The sequence below is a fragment of the Candoia aspera genome, chromosome 16 (assembly GCF_035149785.1).
Source record: "Candoia aspera isolate rCanAsp1 chromosome 16, rCanAsp1.hap2, whole genome shotgun sequence".
Classification (NCBI taxonomy): Eukaryota; Metazoa; Chordata; class Lepidosauria; order Squamata; family Boidae; genus Candoia; species Candoia aspera.
The window spans coordinates 7,214,166-7,230,625 of NC_086168.1; the positions used below are offsets into that span (position 1 = coordinate 7,214,166).

General features: G+C 38.8%; 1 protein-coding gene across 4 annotated transcripts in view; it reads left to right on the top strand.

Annotated features, from left to right (window-relative positions):
* RALGPS1 (Ral GEF with PH domain and SH3 binding motif 1) overlaps window positions 1–16,460 on the top strand; it is a 127,028-nt gene that overhangs the window by 34,545 nt on the left and 76,023 nt on the right. For all 4 annotated transcript variants that reach the window (XM_063316322.1, XM_063316321.1, XM_063316323.1 and 1 more), the window contains exons 7-9: window positions 1,992–2,081; window positions 5,121–5,213; window positions 12,181–12,307. In XM_063316322.1, the coding sequence (XP_063172392.1) occupies window positions 1,992–2,081; window positions 5,121–5,213; window positions 12,181–12,307 (310 nt within the window). The remainder of the gene's footprint in view (window positions 1–1,991; window positions 2,082–5,120; window positions 5,214–12,180; window positions 12,308–16,460) is intronic.

The window sequence follows — 16,460 nt, forward strand, 5'->3', positions numbered from 1 at the left end:
AGACCATGGAACAACGGACTGGTTTAAGATTGGGAGAGGAGTACGGCAGGGCTGTATACTCTCACCCTACCTATTCAACTTGTACGCAGAACACATCATGCAACATGCTGGGCTTGAGGAATCCAAGGCTGGAGTTAAAATCTCTGGAAGAAACATTAACAATCTCAGATATGCAGATGATACCACTTTGATGGTTGAAAGTGAAGAGGAACTGAGGAGCCTTATGATGAAGGTGAAAGAAGAAAGTGCAAAAGCTGGCTTGCAGCTAAACCTCAAAAAAACCAAGATTATGGCAACCAGCTTGATTGATAACTGGCAAATAGAGGGAGAAAATGTAGAAGTGAAAGACTTTGCATTTCTAGGTGCGAAGATTACTGCAGATGCTGACTGCAGTCAGGAAATCAGAAGATGCTTAATCCTTGGGAGAAGAGCAATGACAAATCTGAATAAAATAAGAGCAGAGACATCACACTGACAACAAAGGTCTGCATAGTTAAAGCAATAGTGTTCCCCGTAGTAACATATGGCTGCGAGAGCTGGACCATAAGGAAGGCTGAGAGGAGGAAGATCGATGCTTTTGAACTGTGGTGTTGAAGGAAAATTCCGAGAGTGCCTTGGACTGCAAGAAGATCCAACCAGTCCATCCTCCAGGAAATAAAACCAGACTGCTCACTTGAGGGAATGATACTAAAGGCAAAACTGAAATACTTTGGCCACATAATGAGAAGACAGGACACCCTGGAGAAGATGCTGATGCTGGGGAGAGTGGAGGGCAAAAGGAAGAGGGGCTGACCAAGGGCAAGGTGGATGGATGATATTCTAGAGGTGACGGACTTGTCCCTGGGGGAGCTGGGGGTGGCCACGACCGACAGGAAGCTCTGGCGTGGGCTGGTCCATGAAGTCACGAAGAGTCGGAAGCAACTGAATGAATAAACAACAACAAAGTTTAAGCAAGAGTAGAGCAAAAGTAGCAACTGGGCTGCTAACAGCTGGAAACACGTCTGCAAGAAGATAAATCCGTTTTCAAGGTCATCTGCCATTAATAATTGGGCCCTGATCTCACTGTAAATGGGGCAGTGGAGGACATAATGCATAATGTCCTCCACTTGACCAACCACAAGGATCACTGTTTTTTAATTGAACTCTAAGATCTATAAGATGGAGATTGATATAAAGATACGCTCTTTCAGTAAAAAGAACTCTGAGGCCAGGAAGATTTTTTTTTTCTTTTGAAAAACGGAGTAGAAATAACAATATTTCCATTTAAACAAAAGCTTGCCTCCTTAAAAATAAATAACAGTTTGAGCAAATACTTACATTCCTGTTGCAAACGAGTTGTGGAAAAACTTGCTCCCCTGCTAATGCATCCATACATGTTTGAAATTGACAGATCCAGATAAGCATTAAAACGTACACTTTCCTGGCTGCGCTTGAGAATTCTGCAGGAGGGGAATACAAACTCCTTCGAGGGACTTTTCTTATTTACAAAACCTGCATAATAATTTGTGATGAATTATTCAGTTCACGAAATACCACAAAAAGTAACAGCTGAAGTGCAACTGAATCCAGCTGGGAAAGGAAGCTGATATAAACAAATACTTTTAATGAGGAGTGGGATATAAATACAGAACTGAAGTATCTCCATTTGTTTCCGTTACTTCTTTCAGCGAAGTCTGATATTTTCTCAGGCTGCAAAGCAGTTGCATTTCAAATTAAAGCAAGTATGCTATTCTGCAAAGTAGCTGCCTGAAATATTTAGAAGTATATTTAATCCATTATTTGTGCCTTGAACTGATGCAGTCATGCAAGATGGCATTAATGCTTCTCTCCATCCCAGTCTGATGACATACATCTTTCTGGCCTTTTGATTATGGTCCATGGCTATGAGTGTTTCTGCATGGACCAGTTTAGGCTGTCTGCTTTGCCTGTGTTGATCCATCATCTTAAACACATTTTTTGTTTTAATTCTGAAATTGTCTTATTATTTATAGGTCAGTTTCTGGGTAGTACGAGAAATTTTAACAGCACAGACCTTAAAAATAAGGGCAGAAATATTGAGCCATTTTGTGAAAATAGCAAAGGTAAGTTTGTGGCTATGACATATCATTCTTTCTCGGAATATCTTTTCCTTTTGACATCTGTCCTGCCTTTTTCAGTACTGCAGAAAAAGAAAGTATCTTCTGGAGGGACCAGGAGCAATTTGGTCAGCAGAATTGTGCTGATTGGCTACACTTCTCCAGACTGTATCCCAACTTTTGAATAGACTAGGTTTATTATATAGGCTAATTCTAATATTTTTCATTTTATTTTCAGTTTTGATCCACAGAGCTTTAGCAATGAATGGTATTTCAAATTAGCAATGAATGGTATTTCAACTTAGCAATGAATGGTATTTCAAATTATATCAAATTATGAGGTAGCATCATTGAGGTTCTGTAATAATAAGGTATTATTTATTTCACCAGTTGGAGAACTTTTAGTGCCACATAGATGCCTGGATTGGTTGTTTGGGGCTGTGTATGTCTGCTGGTTGGGCTCCCTGGTGATCTAAGGGTAGGTTGCCTACCAGGACTTAATCCATGAAATATACATTTGAGAATGTGTTAGTTAGAATGTGCTTCTCTCTCCTTATTTTTTAATAATTTTACTACTTCCTAAATGTCGGTTCTTGAAAAAGACAAACTTGCAAGCACGCTAGAATTTCAAGAAGCATCAAAGTGTCGCCAAAGGCATCTTTTATGTTCAACTTTCTCACCTAGCTTCCAGAAGGAATAAGAAACATTTCGAGTGTTATGAAATCCCAAGTTAACCAATTATTTTAAATGTAAATTGGCATCTTTCAGCATTACATTCAGACTACAAGTATTTGAAACAAACAAATGGCCCATGAAACCAGTTGCATGTGGGCTAGAGACACATTTAATGACCTAGATATTACGAGCTATTTAATTGCCTCCATATTAACTGTCCATTTTGGAAGAGTACTTTATAACAATGCATTTTATTAAAGAGACATTTTGGGAGACCAGCAAGGAATTGAGCTAATAACAACTGTAAACAGATGCTTGGATGAGGATCTGCTGTACAGTTGGCACAAGGAAATGTAGTATGCCAGGGATGGTTGAAACCATCCACCTCCTCTCTGCATAAAGCTGTGTTTCTCCACTGCTAAGTCCCATCCTTCATTTTGTCTTTCTCCTTAGCCAGTAGTAGTTTCATAATCCTTCTCCCTATCCAATAACAGGTTCAGTCTCCTTTTTTGGAGAGAAACCACAGATCAGCATGTCCCATTCTCAACTGAGGCCTTGCTGGATGAGGAATTCTGAGAGGTGAACTCCACAGAGCTGAGGGATGCTCAGGTTGGGCAAGGATGTGGTAGTTTTAACTACTGTGGAACCTTGGATAGTGTGACATTACTGGCCTCCGTTGTATAGGGGCAAACATCTATTCTGAGAGATAGCAAAGAAAAAGTTAATTGTTAGGTGCCCTCTTCCTTTTATATTCTGCCTAGTGAATTGTTGCTGGTTCATCTTTCACCACTGGTATTCGGACATAATTTAGTCCCAAATTACTGGCTAAATGAATCGTTGGAGGGAAATAAATTATCTTCTATTTGAACGCATGCATTCTGGCTTTCTGCTATGTGTCAATTGTACTTGTTGCATTTAAATGCTTTTTTATATGGTATTGGTAAACTGACATTTTAATGTGATGGGGAACATTGAATATCTGCAGGAAATAGACCAGATTCAAGTATGACAAGTCGTTACTGCTTTTGATGCTTTATACTAATGTTGCCCTCCAGTTCCTTCTTTGTGGTGCCTGCAGCCCCTTCTGAACACTGTTTCTAGAAATGGAGTCCCATTTCCCCAGGATTTTGTGATGGGAAACACATGAAAACTCTAGGATAAGAGCTTATTGTAGTAAAAAAAAACCAAGAAAATGCCTCCCCCAATTTCCCTCTTCCTGAAACCCAGAAAGCATCATCTGAATCCTGCCCAAGTGTGCAACATAGCCTGACTCACTGTGGCCCTCACCCTTTACAGACATTGTTAATTTTGGCCCCTGGTCATCAAAAGGTTGCAAAATAAATAATAAAAAAGAAATAAAAATGTAAAACATCATTATAGATAAAATTCAACATCTCATGTTCTAAGTTGCAAACCAGTGCCCAAGTAACTTCTAGATATTGAGTAATATGATGATTTGTCACCTGTATCAGATAGCCTGACTTCCTTTCTTTTCAGCTGGATGGTGATTCTTAAGAGGGAGGCTAGACCATTTGTAAGACAAGCGAAGTTAGCAGCCATTCCACATATAGTAACTAGCCTCTTCTCTTCCCCATCAAAGCTGATTCCTTGCTCAAAGTGCAAATGACTCCATCGATGGGAGCAGGCAAGCCAAAAGACTAAAAGCTTGCATCTCAGTCATTGAAAATTATTATCCCTTTATTGTATCCCACCTCAAGGCAATTTACAGGGAGTTCCTGTGAGGTAGGTTGAGTGGAGAGACAGGAACTCTCCAGAAATCTTCATTAAATTAAGCTAAATTAAATAAATTAAATTGCCAGTTTGGTCTAGTGGTCAAGGCACCAGGCTAGAAACCAGGCGACAGTGAGTTCTAGTCCCACCTTAGGCATGAAAGCTGTCTGGGTGACCTTGGGCCAGTCCCTCTCTCTCACCTCACAGGGTTGTTGTTGTGGGGAAAATAGGAGGAGGAAAGAGTATTAGGTATGTTCCCCACCTTGAGTCATTTATAAAAATAATAAAGACGAGATAAAAAATAATTTAAAAAAAGTCCGTGGATCTCCCCTATCCAAGCCTACCGTCATAGCTACTGCATTAAAATGGATGGAGATGCATAATTATCTGGGCTGTGAGAGCTGAACTGTATGATTTGCTTACCTGTATTGAAAGTATTTAAAATGAACTGAGTAACTGTGACATCTGGTCTTTACATTTTGCAGTTTTGCATCAAAGTAAGGTCACGTCTTTTGCGCGTTCTGTAATTTACAGTATGAACAGCAAATGTCTGGAACAGCAATTATTTTCTTGAGTGAGCTTGAACATTCCAATGCCATATGGAAAACTGATGGCGTTTTGGTCTTTTTCTTTCCTCAGAAACTTCTAGAACTGAACAACCTTCATTCCCTCATGTCCGTGGTATCAGCTCTGCAAAGTGCACCTATTTTCAGGTTGACCAAAACCTGGGCAGTAAGTGACTGTGAATTTTATTTTACTTTGCATCTCTGCCCCATCTTTGAGATCATGCATCTGGAATATTATCTAAACATACTTAGTTTTATTTTTCATTACGTTGGAAACGGTCTAGTATTCTGCTTCTCTAAGGGAAGAGACAGCTTACATGTTAGGAGGTATGAAAGAAGCTAAGTTGGGGAACTTTCCCAGTGATGTTTGCAAATACATGAAAAGCACATTTTAACTTTCGTAATTGGTTGGACAGCCATGATTTAATACAGGATTAATGAAGTTACTCAGAGTCCAGCTGTGCTGAGGTTTATACATTTCATAAATAAATAGAAAACACTGGGGACACACACACTGTTGCCCAAGGTGTATAAATTCACTTTCACCCACATTTTCCACTAAATATTATTCACTGTATCTGTTTGCAAATTCTTTATTCAGTTTAATTCTGTGGCATGTGACGTAAGTTGCTTCTCTACACCTTGTATATTAGCTGTTCCTCTTCCGTGTTAAAAAAAAAAAGCTACTGTTATGAAAACAGGTTTTGTAAGTTCTTTGTATTTAAAACACCCACCGAGCTATCATAGCTGTCCATTTAATTTCTGAATCCAAATGCCATGGAATGGATAGTAGTCCAATCCATGGCATTTGGATTCAGAAATTAAAATGAAACCTGCCTCGTTGTGGACTCAAAATTTTCAAAGAAATAAAACTAGTTCTATAATTGTTAACATAATCAGAAACATGAGAAATGAAAGCTCACTCCTTTATCTTATAAATGCTTGACATCACCTTACTTTTGGGAATAAGCAATATTTAGATGCTTGCTCTCACTATCCCACTCTATGTCAATTATTACAGAGACCCACTACCAAAAGAGATCTAACTGCACACACCCACAATAACTATTTCAGTGGCCCACCCTTTTGTTATGTGGGAGAAGTGGTAGTGTTGACAACTATGACTTCAAGGCTCCATTGCATGTACAGGTTGAATCATGCAATTCCTTGGATCCTGGCTAATAATTACTTGCCAGTTTATTTAATACACAGGATGGGAACATTAAGCCCGTTGTATGGATAACAGTGAGTCATAAGGGAAGAGGCTGTTTTGCCTGTTGGTTAAGCCAAAGCTGTTAAAACTTCATAGAGAATGGTGAGCAACTTGAAAGGAGAAGACCAAGGAGGCAGTGCAGCAGATGGACCACAAGATGAAACCCGTTGCTTCACCAGAACCATAAGATGGAAGCCGGGCTCTGTCTGATGATACAAACATGATAGCATTCAGTTACTTTTGCTTGGGTCTTCCTCCAGTAGGAGCAGCTAAACAAATTAGAGAGTCCATATACCTTGATTTAACAACACTGTGTTCTGGTTTGTTCTGAAACCATTGTTTTTCTTGGCTTCAGATGATTGCTTTGATTAGGAGAACAAGTCCTAAGTTCCAATTAGCAAATAATGCCAGCTACAAGACGGATGAGATTCCCTACAGCAGTTCTTGAGGGCAGATACAAACAAATTCCATATGAGCTAAGGTGGTGCCCCTGTGCAGAAGTCTATCAAAACCATAGTCTGTGTCTATGTTCTATTTTTTTTATAAGGATGCAAGGGCCCATCTCATCACACCCCATTTAATAAAGTGCCCAAGCAACTCCAATTTATTCTGTGTACAGGTGTTATTATCAGATCCGATTGTTGTATCCTGGTCAGCGACCATAATAAAGATGCGTGTGTGTGGGAGGAAGAATTTTATCGTTTATTAGGCACAGACTAAGGGACGCGGTGGCGCTGCGGGTTAAACCTCTGAGCTGCTGAGCTTGCCGATCGGAAGGTCGGCGGTTCGAATCCACGTGACGGGGTGAGCTCCCGTTGCTAGTCCCAGCTCCTGCCAACCTAGCAGTTCGAAAACATGCCAATGTGAATAGATTAATAGGTACCGCTTCGCAGGCAGGTAACGGCGTTCCGTGTAGTCATGCCGGCCACATGACCACGGAGGAAGTGTCTTTGGACAAACGCCGGCTCTTCGTCTTTGAAACAGAGATGAGCACCGCCCCCTAGAGTCGGACACGACTGGACTTAATGTCAAGGGAAACCTTTACCTTTACCTAGGCACAGACTAACCCCTTGTGATTTCACACCCATCTTGTAATAGTTTTCTGTTAATACTTGTAAGTGGACGAAAAGGCAGTAGTGCAGACTTTGGAGATGAGGTTGGCAGTCTGAAATAGGTGCACGTATGTTTGTGTCTGTGTGTGTACCTTCGTAACACCTTTCTTAAATTATACTTCCAATATATTTAACTCACCAAAACTGAGTCAATAATACATTGTTTAAACTCACAGGACTCCAAACACATCCTTGTTTGGCTTGCTGCTAGCCAGAAAGGAGTTGTGTATAGAGGGATTTGGGAGCAATTCCGGGTTCCCTAATGTGTTATGCACATTTTATACTTTTCTCAGGACAGGAAAAAAATATACCAAAAAAAAAAAAGTTTCAGTACTGAAACTGCCGTGTTGGGTTTTTCAATTCTAAGAAATATTGTCGAAAATAGTAAATGAAGAATATGTTTATTGACTCTGCAGTGGGAGTTCAAAATGTAAGATTGCTTAATTTTGGAGAAGAATCATCCCACTGATACTCTGATGGATTTTTCTTTTCCATCTGCCCAGAGAAAAGCTCTGTACAGCTTATGTTTCTGCAAATTGCACCATATTATGAATGAATGAATATTAATTGCAACTTTTTAAAAGAATGCATTGGTGCAGTCATAAGCAAGCTACCATCTGTAGTACCAACAGCCACTTACTCCTTTTTTTTGTTGAACATGTGTTTTTTTAAAATATGGGGAAATCCATAAGTCATATTTCAAAATGATGTCTGTTATTGGTTCACTGAGCCTTTTCCAAATGCATATAAATTAATGCAACGTAAGAAATTGATTCAATTCTGTTGTTAGCTGTTGTAAGTTGGTATTGCAAAACATTTTCCTAGTACATATAAATTAATGCAACATCAAAAACTGAGTCAATTCCTGTTGTTATTGCAAAACATTAGAAAAGTAAAATACCTCTCTTATTGTATCTACAGAATTTAAAAGTATGGGAAATTGTTTTGTCTGGAAAATTGACTATTAACTATTAACTATTAAGAGCTCTAAAAAAAACTAAAATGATGGTTAACTGGTCATCATTTATTGGCAATATTAACAATATTTTCCCTTAGACATTATCTTTGTACAAATGTTATTTTAGAGAGAAACATTGAAAAAAGATTGTTTAACTTGTTTGTGCTTCTCTTTAAGATATGTTTGTGTGTCCTTTCTTTTTCATTCTGTCCTTCTTTGGAATTTTTTTTATTTTGCAAATGTAAAATTTTAAAAGACAGTGAGCCAGAATGGAAGGATTTTCTTTTGTTTTCAAAGTCTATTTCTTATGTCAAAAAGAACTTCTGTGCTTAGAAAACAAAACGTTGTAACATTTGAAAAGCTTTTTGGAATCCTTTCCGATCAGTAACCCTGTAGTTTGCAATCTGTCTCTTTGTTAGAAACACATCTTTGTTCTTTTTAATACATTTGTTTACTTCATTTACTATCTCGGGTGAATTTCTTTCTTTTCCAGATGATGATTTAAGGCTGCTAAACTTATACTTACTTAAATATTGGAAGCCAATGAACAGGGAGAAGTAGAAATTTGATTATTCTCTTCTCTCATAATCTCCAGAATACAATTTATAAAGTAATAAAAAGTAAGACAAAAGTAATAAAAGTAATTTTAAAATTACTTTTGATTATGTAAAATCAACCATTAATAGATGAATGTCATACATTCTCCTAGGATGCCTCACATTTAATAAGGACATTAAGGGTATAGATTTCCCAGAAACATTCCAGATTTCTATGAAGAGGGGAATGAGGTATTTTGTTAAGAGCTAATATATTTATTCAGCTCAGGAAACACTTGACACTTTTTCTTATTCAGTCTTCACATAGTGTCCCTTGAAAAGAAGACCAAAAAAAAAAAACCTGAGGAAGAAATTTAACTATAGTATGTACATTCCCCCTATATATTGCATTTTTATTTCCCCTTCCTTTAAGCAGCACAGGGAACAATATACAGTATACAGTAGGTTATTGCTCTTACATCAGTCCTTTTGAATACATATTTCCCATCTATATCACAAGAAAGTAACACGAAACAAAGATACTTTATGCTAATTGTGTTGTGACTGAAAAACATTGAAATCATGATGCTTAAGATCTGCAGTAGACAGAAGCCCTGATCTAGTTATTTTCATGATCATGTCTTTGCCCTACAGAACAAGTCAAGGTCAACAACCGGAATGAGTAATCTTTTAGTACTGAAGTCATAAGCCAGTTCAGCTGTAAACTCACAGGATTTGTTGCCATCTCAGCCTTGGCAACAGAATGGTAGCCTTTAAAAATGTGTCCCAGTGGTGTAGAGTGAATGAATGAGATGATGGTGGCAACATCTTGTTTACTAGGAATTAGGAACCAGTTTTCTGTACTGATGCAAAGAACACGTGTCATAATACAACCCTGAGAATGTTACTTGATAAACACTACTGTATGATGCCCCAAATGTTTTCTTTTTTTCAGTGGGGCTGAGGCATCATCATGGGCAAGAGTCCCACTAGTACTGGATTTTTGCTTTTGCTGCATCTGAGGGCTTAGTACTTCCAGACAGTACAATCAGGTATCAGAGATGATGCAGTTTCCTACTAAAAGGAGAAATGTAGAAAGCTTCATTGGTTCAGTTTCCATGTCTCCAAACAACTGTGTACCTAAGTGATATGGGCCCAGAGGTAGCTTTACTTTCTGATTGATGGCCATAAGAGATTTGGGCCACTGAGAGTCCTAGCTGCTCTTCTGAGAGCTGGTCTGGTCAGGGATAGATACCCTGATACCCCTCACATGCCTGCACATGTGCACTTGGTTGAGAACTGGGCTTAAAAGCCAAGCTCTCTGAACCATTCAAGCCATGAATTTGACATGACGTTGGAGGTCCAGCCAAACCTCTCTGATAACAGCTTTCGGGGGAGGTTTTTCTCAGCTAACTGTTGATCATCGGAAACATTCCATTCTTATGACATGAGGGTATTGAGTTTTTTTTTTTTAAGATATAGTTTCCAAGTATAATAAGATGGAGTCCTTTCTTAACATCTGGATTCCAGTGAACGATTGCCTTAATTATAGAGAATAAAGAGCTAATAGCATATTCTGCACAATTGATATTTTAACTTTTTCCATTGGGTTTGTTACAGCATTTGGAAGGAGTTACATATCTGGAAGTGAATTCTGGCATGTGGTGGGGAGGAATGGTACATACTGATGTATCAGTGCAAGTAGTAAATTAGAGTAGTACCTTTCTGGCTAGAAATACCCATGGGTGGCAGTTCAATCAAAATGATGTGAGAGTACGTGCCCAATCCCTTTTGCTTCCTTACCTCTCTTGAGATTCGCCACTTTTTCTCCAACTGTCTCTTTCCCTGTCTCCTGGGCCCTCTTTCCTCTTAGCTTCCAGGTCTTTAGTTTATCTACTAAACACTAGTCAACCCAGTTTTTTTTAAAATGAATGTTGTTTAGAACTATTCTAAAGGAACTTGCTTCCTTGTCTAAACCTTCCATAACATCCGTGGGAGTTCAGCCAGCGTTCAGGGTCCATTGAAAATTCAGTAGGATTTATTAATCTGCAAGCATGGACCCATTTCTGGCTGTTACTGGACCCTTTCCCTTCTCATTACTTCATCTCAAAACAACAATAAAAATCTTTCTCTATCCTTTGGTCATTTTATTAGCAACAAGGAGCTCAGCTGTGTGTCATCTTTTAGGAACAAGGGATAAAAACGGCTCCCTTTCAGGTATTTCTAAAAATTCAGTTGGGTGTCTTTTTGGTAAGAAGGCAACAGTCTGACGTTTCTTTCTTCTCTGATTACAAAGAAGTTGTGGATTAGGGAAGGTGTTGCTTAACTAGGAGCACACGGGATTTTTCTCATGCTTTGAACATATGCAGAAGCCATTTCATGGCTGAAAACAAAATAATTGAAATAATTTCAGAGACTTGGCCAATTTGAAGGTTCTGATTGATCATGTATGTAACCGACCAGGAAACTCGCAGCTGTTTTCAAGGCGTCTACATTTCTTAATTTGTGAAACTGCACTACAAGGGGAACTAAAGTACAATAATTCATCCCATATAGTCTGACACCAGTTTCCTTATTTCCTTTGCCATTTTTCAGATCCTGTATTAGCCCACATACATTTGTTATAAACACCAGTGACACAGCCACTATTTTTAGACTCTAGGAAGACATTGGAAATATATATTGCTTTGCAGAAGATGTAGTGTTTTTCCATCATCTGCATTCTGGTACCTTGACAAGTTGTGTTAAGTAGTTTAGGAAATATGGATTGGTGAGACCATCATTCTTCTTGTAGGAAGGCCAAACAAATATGAAATTAAACTAAAAGACTTACCCCTTGTTTTTAGGAGCTGGATCCTGTCCTGATGCCAAGCATCAGGAAAGCAGAGCAGTGAGGGGCAGTATGAGAAATAAAAGCATATTGGACGGAGCTGTGCAAAGCATTGGAAAGAGGTGGTTGGCACAGCAGATTAACACAGAGGAGCAAAGCAGTTGTGCCCTTTGCACAGTTCGCACAACTGCTTTGAATGCTGACACTGGTTGCCTGAATCGGCGTGTGCCTGTGCTGGAGTTGACAGTGAAGCAAAGCAGCCGTGCTTCACCATTGAGACTGCTATAATAGTTCGAAGATGGCTGCTTGGTCCGTACTCAGCACTTGGTGAAGGATCTCTTGAATGCTTTGTACAGCTCTAATACTTTTAAAAAAAGGGGGAATATAAAGGGAGGAAGGATGCTTTCCTGTATTTTAACTTTTCATTTGTAGGATGTAAATTACATAATCTTTGTTTGTTTGTTTCTTTGTTTATTTTCTTAAGCTGTTGAATCGCAAGGACAAGACCACTTTTGAGAAGCTAGACTATTTAATGTCTAAGGAAGATAATTATAAAAGGATGCGGGAATACATCCGATGCTTAAAGATGGTCCCCTGCATTCCTTATTTAGGTAAGTTTTTAGAATTACTGTTGTTAGCTGCTGAAAAGAGTCTTCAGTAACAGTGTTTCTTCTTCTGAGTAATAAATAAACCCAGACTTAGTGGATCCAAACCTGTTCAATTCAGTTAGCTAGGGTGTTGTTGTGTGTTTTTTTTTAATGTAATTTTCACAAATTGGGAACATGGTTATTACCCCTCTATCATGCAATGAAGGAAGAGCTCCCACAAGCTGTGAAATACTCTGAGGATCCACAGAATGGATCAGTTATTCTTACACAGAGGTTCTCACAAGATGCTTGGCCCTGGAGTCATGCAGGCTTCTCCGAGGTCAACAGCTTTTGTTAGCAGAGTGCTAGAAAGCATTTGGCCCAGGAGAGATCAAAAAAGTCACACACCAGGCATTTCTATAAAAAATAAATTTATTTACAGAAAGCACAAAAATATATTTACAGGCTTGTACATTCTCACAGGCTCTCAGAGAGCTGCTTACTCTCTGCAAGCCTAAAGAGAAGGAACTAACTAACAAGCTAACTGCCCTCGCTTCAGGCTATGCAACTATTAACACCTGAAAAGAGGACAATTAAATTCAACCTCTTCACCCAGCCAAAAAGATTAGTTACCATAGTAACCTTAATCTGTAGCAGAAAACAATATACCAATAGCTTTCTCGTCCAAGCAAGGCAAATTCTACAAATCAAGGCTCATTTCTCACATTTTCCAATAAATGTATTCGGGGTAAAGTTTTATTATCTGGTGATCTACCTTCATCTGTTTTTATGCTTGATGCCACAGACGAACAGAGGAGACGAACCATCTTAAATTGAGCGGTTGGTGCAGGGATTTCTATCATAACAGGAGGCATTGTACCTTTATGGCACATTTGCTCTATTTTCCTGTGACTCTGTAGATTATTATAATGCAGTACTGTCCTCACGTTATAGTAAAACTAGATTCCTCCCAGATGACATAGCACAGGGCATTTAAACGTGTGAGCTGTGATGAAAGGGATGAGTGAAAACTGGTCTTTGGGATTGTGGAACGGTGTTTCCAGAATACCTTCTCCACGAAGAACAGCCTGGTGCAAAGCTTAATGACTTAGTGCGATACTATTTGCCTAGGCCCTTTAGACCTTTCAGTCCTTTCCAACTGCACATTTTATTGGATGATTTTGCTTTATTTCATTTCATTTCATTTCATTTTGTTCTTTTATAAACTTCTCTGCAAGCTGCTAAGGCTTGACTTGCATTCTCAACCTGGAGAAGTCTGAAAGGATAACCACTCTCACTGCTCAAAAAATATCAATACAGTGTGCAGTATAAATTTCCTTTTGCTTGAGAAGGCTAGAAAAATCACTAAATTTATTCATAATTAACGTTGCTATCCCCCATAAATAGGGAGGTTTCAGGGATGGGGAGACATCATTATTTGTTCTTCTTAAAATGCAATCCTCCGGAGCATAACAATCATTTGAATTTGTTGTTTCTGCAAGTGGGCAAAGGGTCCTCTGTTAGCTCATTTTCTTCAAGCTTTTGCTGTCTGCCCTGTATGATGTGTCTGTGACATAAGTGTCTGCGTTTATTTTGTGCCTTCCTGAATAGCTATTTTTAAAAACGGCTTCCTTTCTTTATGAAAGCCACATACTTCGAAGCTAAAATCCTCACGTTCATGGTTCAGTACTCTAATTAAGAGATTTGCTTTCCGCATGAGTATAAATGGAAGGGAACATTTATTTCATTTGAGAAAATTGCTTTGTAGCTATCTTAAGTTACTGTGCAGGTTTGGGGAGAGGAACGATAGGGTTGAATGAAAGACGTGACGGGAGTGATGGTTTTCCCTCCACCCACTGCCCCCTTCTTGAAAATTGATAGGGATTTGTTTATTTGTCTATTGTTTTAATTCTGCTGTTCCATTGATCATTGCAAGGGAGAAGAATAATTCCTGGATTTGCAATAGGATTTGTTTTTCTTTAATATAGAAATTGCAGCGAGAGTGTTAAGGACAAAAAGGAGGGGGGAAAAAGGAGGGGGTAAGATTACAGTGGGTACACGGTGGCGCTGCGGGTTAAACCTCTGAGCTGCTGAGCTTGCCTATTGGAAGGTCGGCGGTTCGAATCCACGTGACGGGGTGAGCTCCAGTTGCCAGTCCCAGCTCCTGCCAGCCTAGCAGTTCGAAAACATGCCAATGTGAGTAGATTAATAGGTACCGCTTCGGCAGGCAGGTAACGACGGTCCGTTTAATCATGCCGGCCACATGACCATGGAGGAAGTGTCTTTGGACAAACGCCGGCTCTTCAGCTTTGAAACAGAGATGAGCACCGCCCCCTAGAGTTGGACACGACTGGACTTAATGTCAAGGGAAACCCCTAAGATTATGGTATATATAGAATTAGAGCTTTTCTGCTTGGTGAATTTTATTATTATGGGGGTTTAAGAAGAAGGGGATGATATAGCACCACAGTCAGAAGCATTTCTTTTCCCATTTATGTATTCTACCTGCCTGTTTTCTGCAACTTACCCATATCTTCTGACATTTGCAAGACTTCCAGTTCACATTTCAGCTCTTGTCTAAACACCAGGTTAACATTTTGTTCAGGTTTCCTGGATTCCCATAATCTTTTTAACATGGTCTTTCCTTTCTTCCCTTAATAGCATTGCACTGTCTTTATTTTAAAAATACTCATGATTCAGGAAGCTCATTGCTTCCAAAATGTATGCCACATTTCATTTCTTCCATTGTTCCAACCGAATCTGCTAACAGACATGACCTCTAGATGTACGGTATGCAAGAAACAAAGCACACTTCGCCATTTATTTCATTTTTAAGGGTGGGTTGGTTTTTTTTTAGTGAACTTTGCTTTTAGTATCATTTTTCACTTAGAAGTTGGCAACTGCCTCATCCAGTATTTGAAAAGCACGCAGCTAAATAAATCACTTCCAAAAATTACAGTGCAACCCAGTAGTTGCTGCAGTTGGGAGGGCATGCAGTAGAAAAGGAACAGGCCTGGAATTAATGAAATAGTCTTAACACCAAAGGATTCTTGCATTTTTTAGGGTCTTCTCTGCCTGCAATTTTCACATTTGGAAGAAAAGGGAGGAGAAGCACTAGATTCATAGTCAAGATTATGAGGTTCATTTTCAGTTGAGTGCAGCACAATTTGTGCGGTTTTAAGGAAGCGGCAATCTTTGAGCGTCTTTTTTTTTCCTTTAATGATGCCAGAATCTTTTCCACCCCACCCACCCTCCAAGTTTTTATTCCATTAACTAGGCAACTCTGTCAGTTGCGTGACTGGTACATTTTTCTTAATGTTTTGATGCTAATCTAAGGCCATACCTGTATGCAACATTTGATCCTGTTCTTTTACAGTTCTTAAAGAAGACAGTGAGCCTTAATGCTTATATTAATTGCAAGTGAGCAAGGATTCCGTATATACAATATTCAGACTGCGGATTTAGTTTTTTATCTTTTAAAGTTGACTTTCCCATTTTATGCCCCCTGGAAGCTTTGGTTGACAGACCAAAGAAGTCCCATCCGGTTACTCTTGTATTTGAAATCAATATCAACAAATACAGAAGTCAGTTAGCTCTTCTTTCTGCAAATGCTTCTACTCTGAACCTTCGCCTTACAAATACAGATTTCTTTCAGAATTTCAGAACTGATTTCTTTTCCCTTCAAGGTGAACTTCTGCCTGATAGCCATTTCAGTTCGTCTGTTGGATTTGAGCACTTTCCTCCGTTGGGCTTTTAGCTGCTTCAGAAATAAATGTTGTTAATGATGATAATAAAAGATATACTGATCACTGACTGTATTAATGCCAGTCTATCCACCTGTATCCATTATAATAAAATAAAACATATGTGTATCCAAGTAGCATTTGTTGCTTTTATTACACATTTGCAGCATTACAAGGTAATCTGATCATATATTAAAATCCCTACTTTCATTTATATACAAGACATGCTACCTCATTCCAAAATGTTAATGCACATTGTCCATTAGGAATGAAATAATGAGGTAATAACAGTTTAAAACTTTATGGTTTTCACCATTCCTATAAAGTAACGTCTTAAAATAATCAGTTTTGGTATTTACCTCAGCAGAAATCTAGACTTCAGAAGTTCAAGTTTCTACAATGGGCATTATAGATATGTTTGCATAATTGTCTTT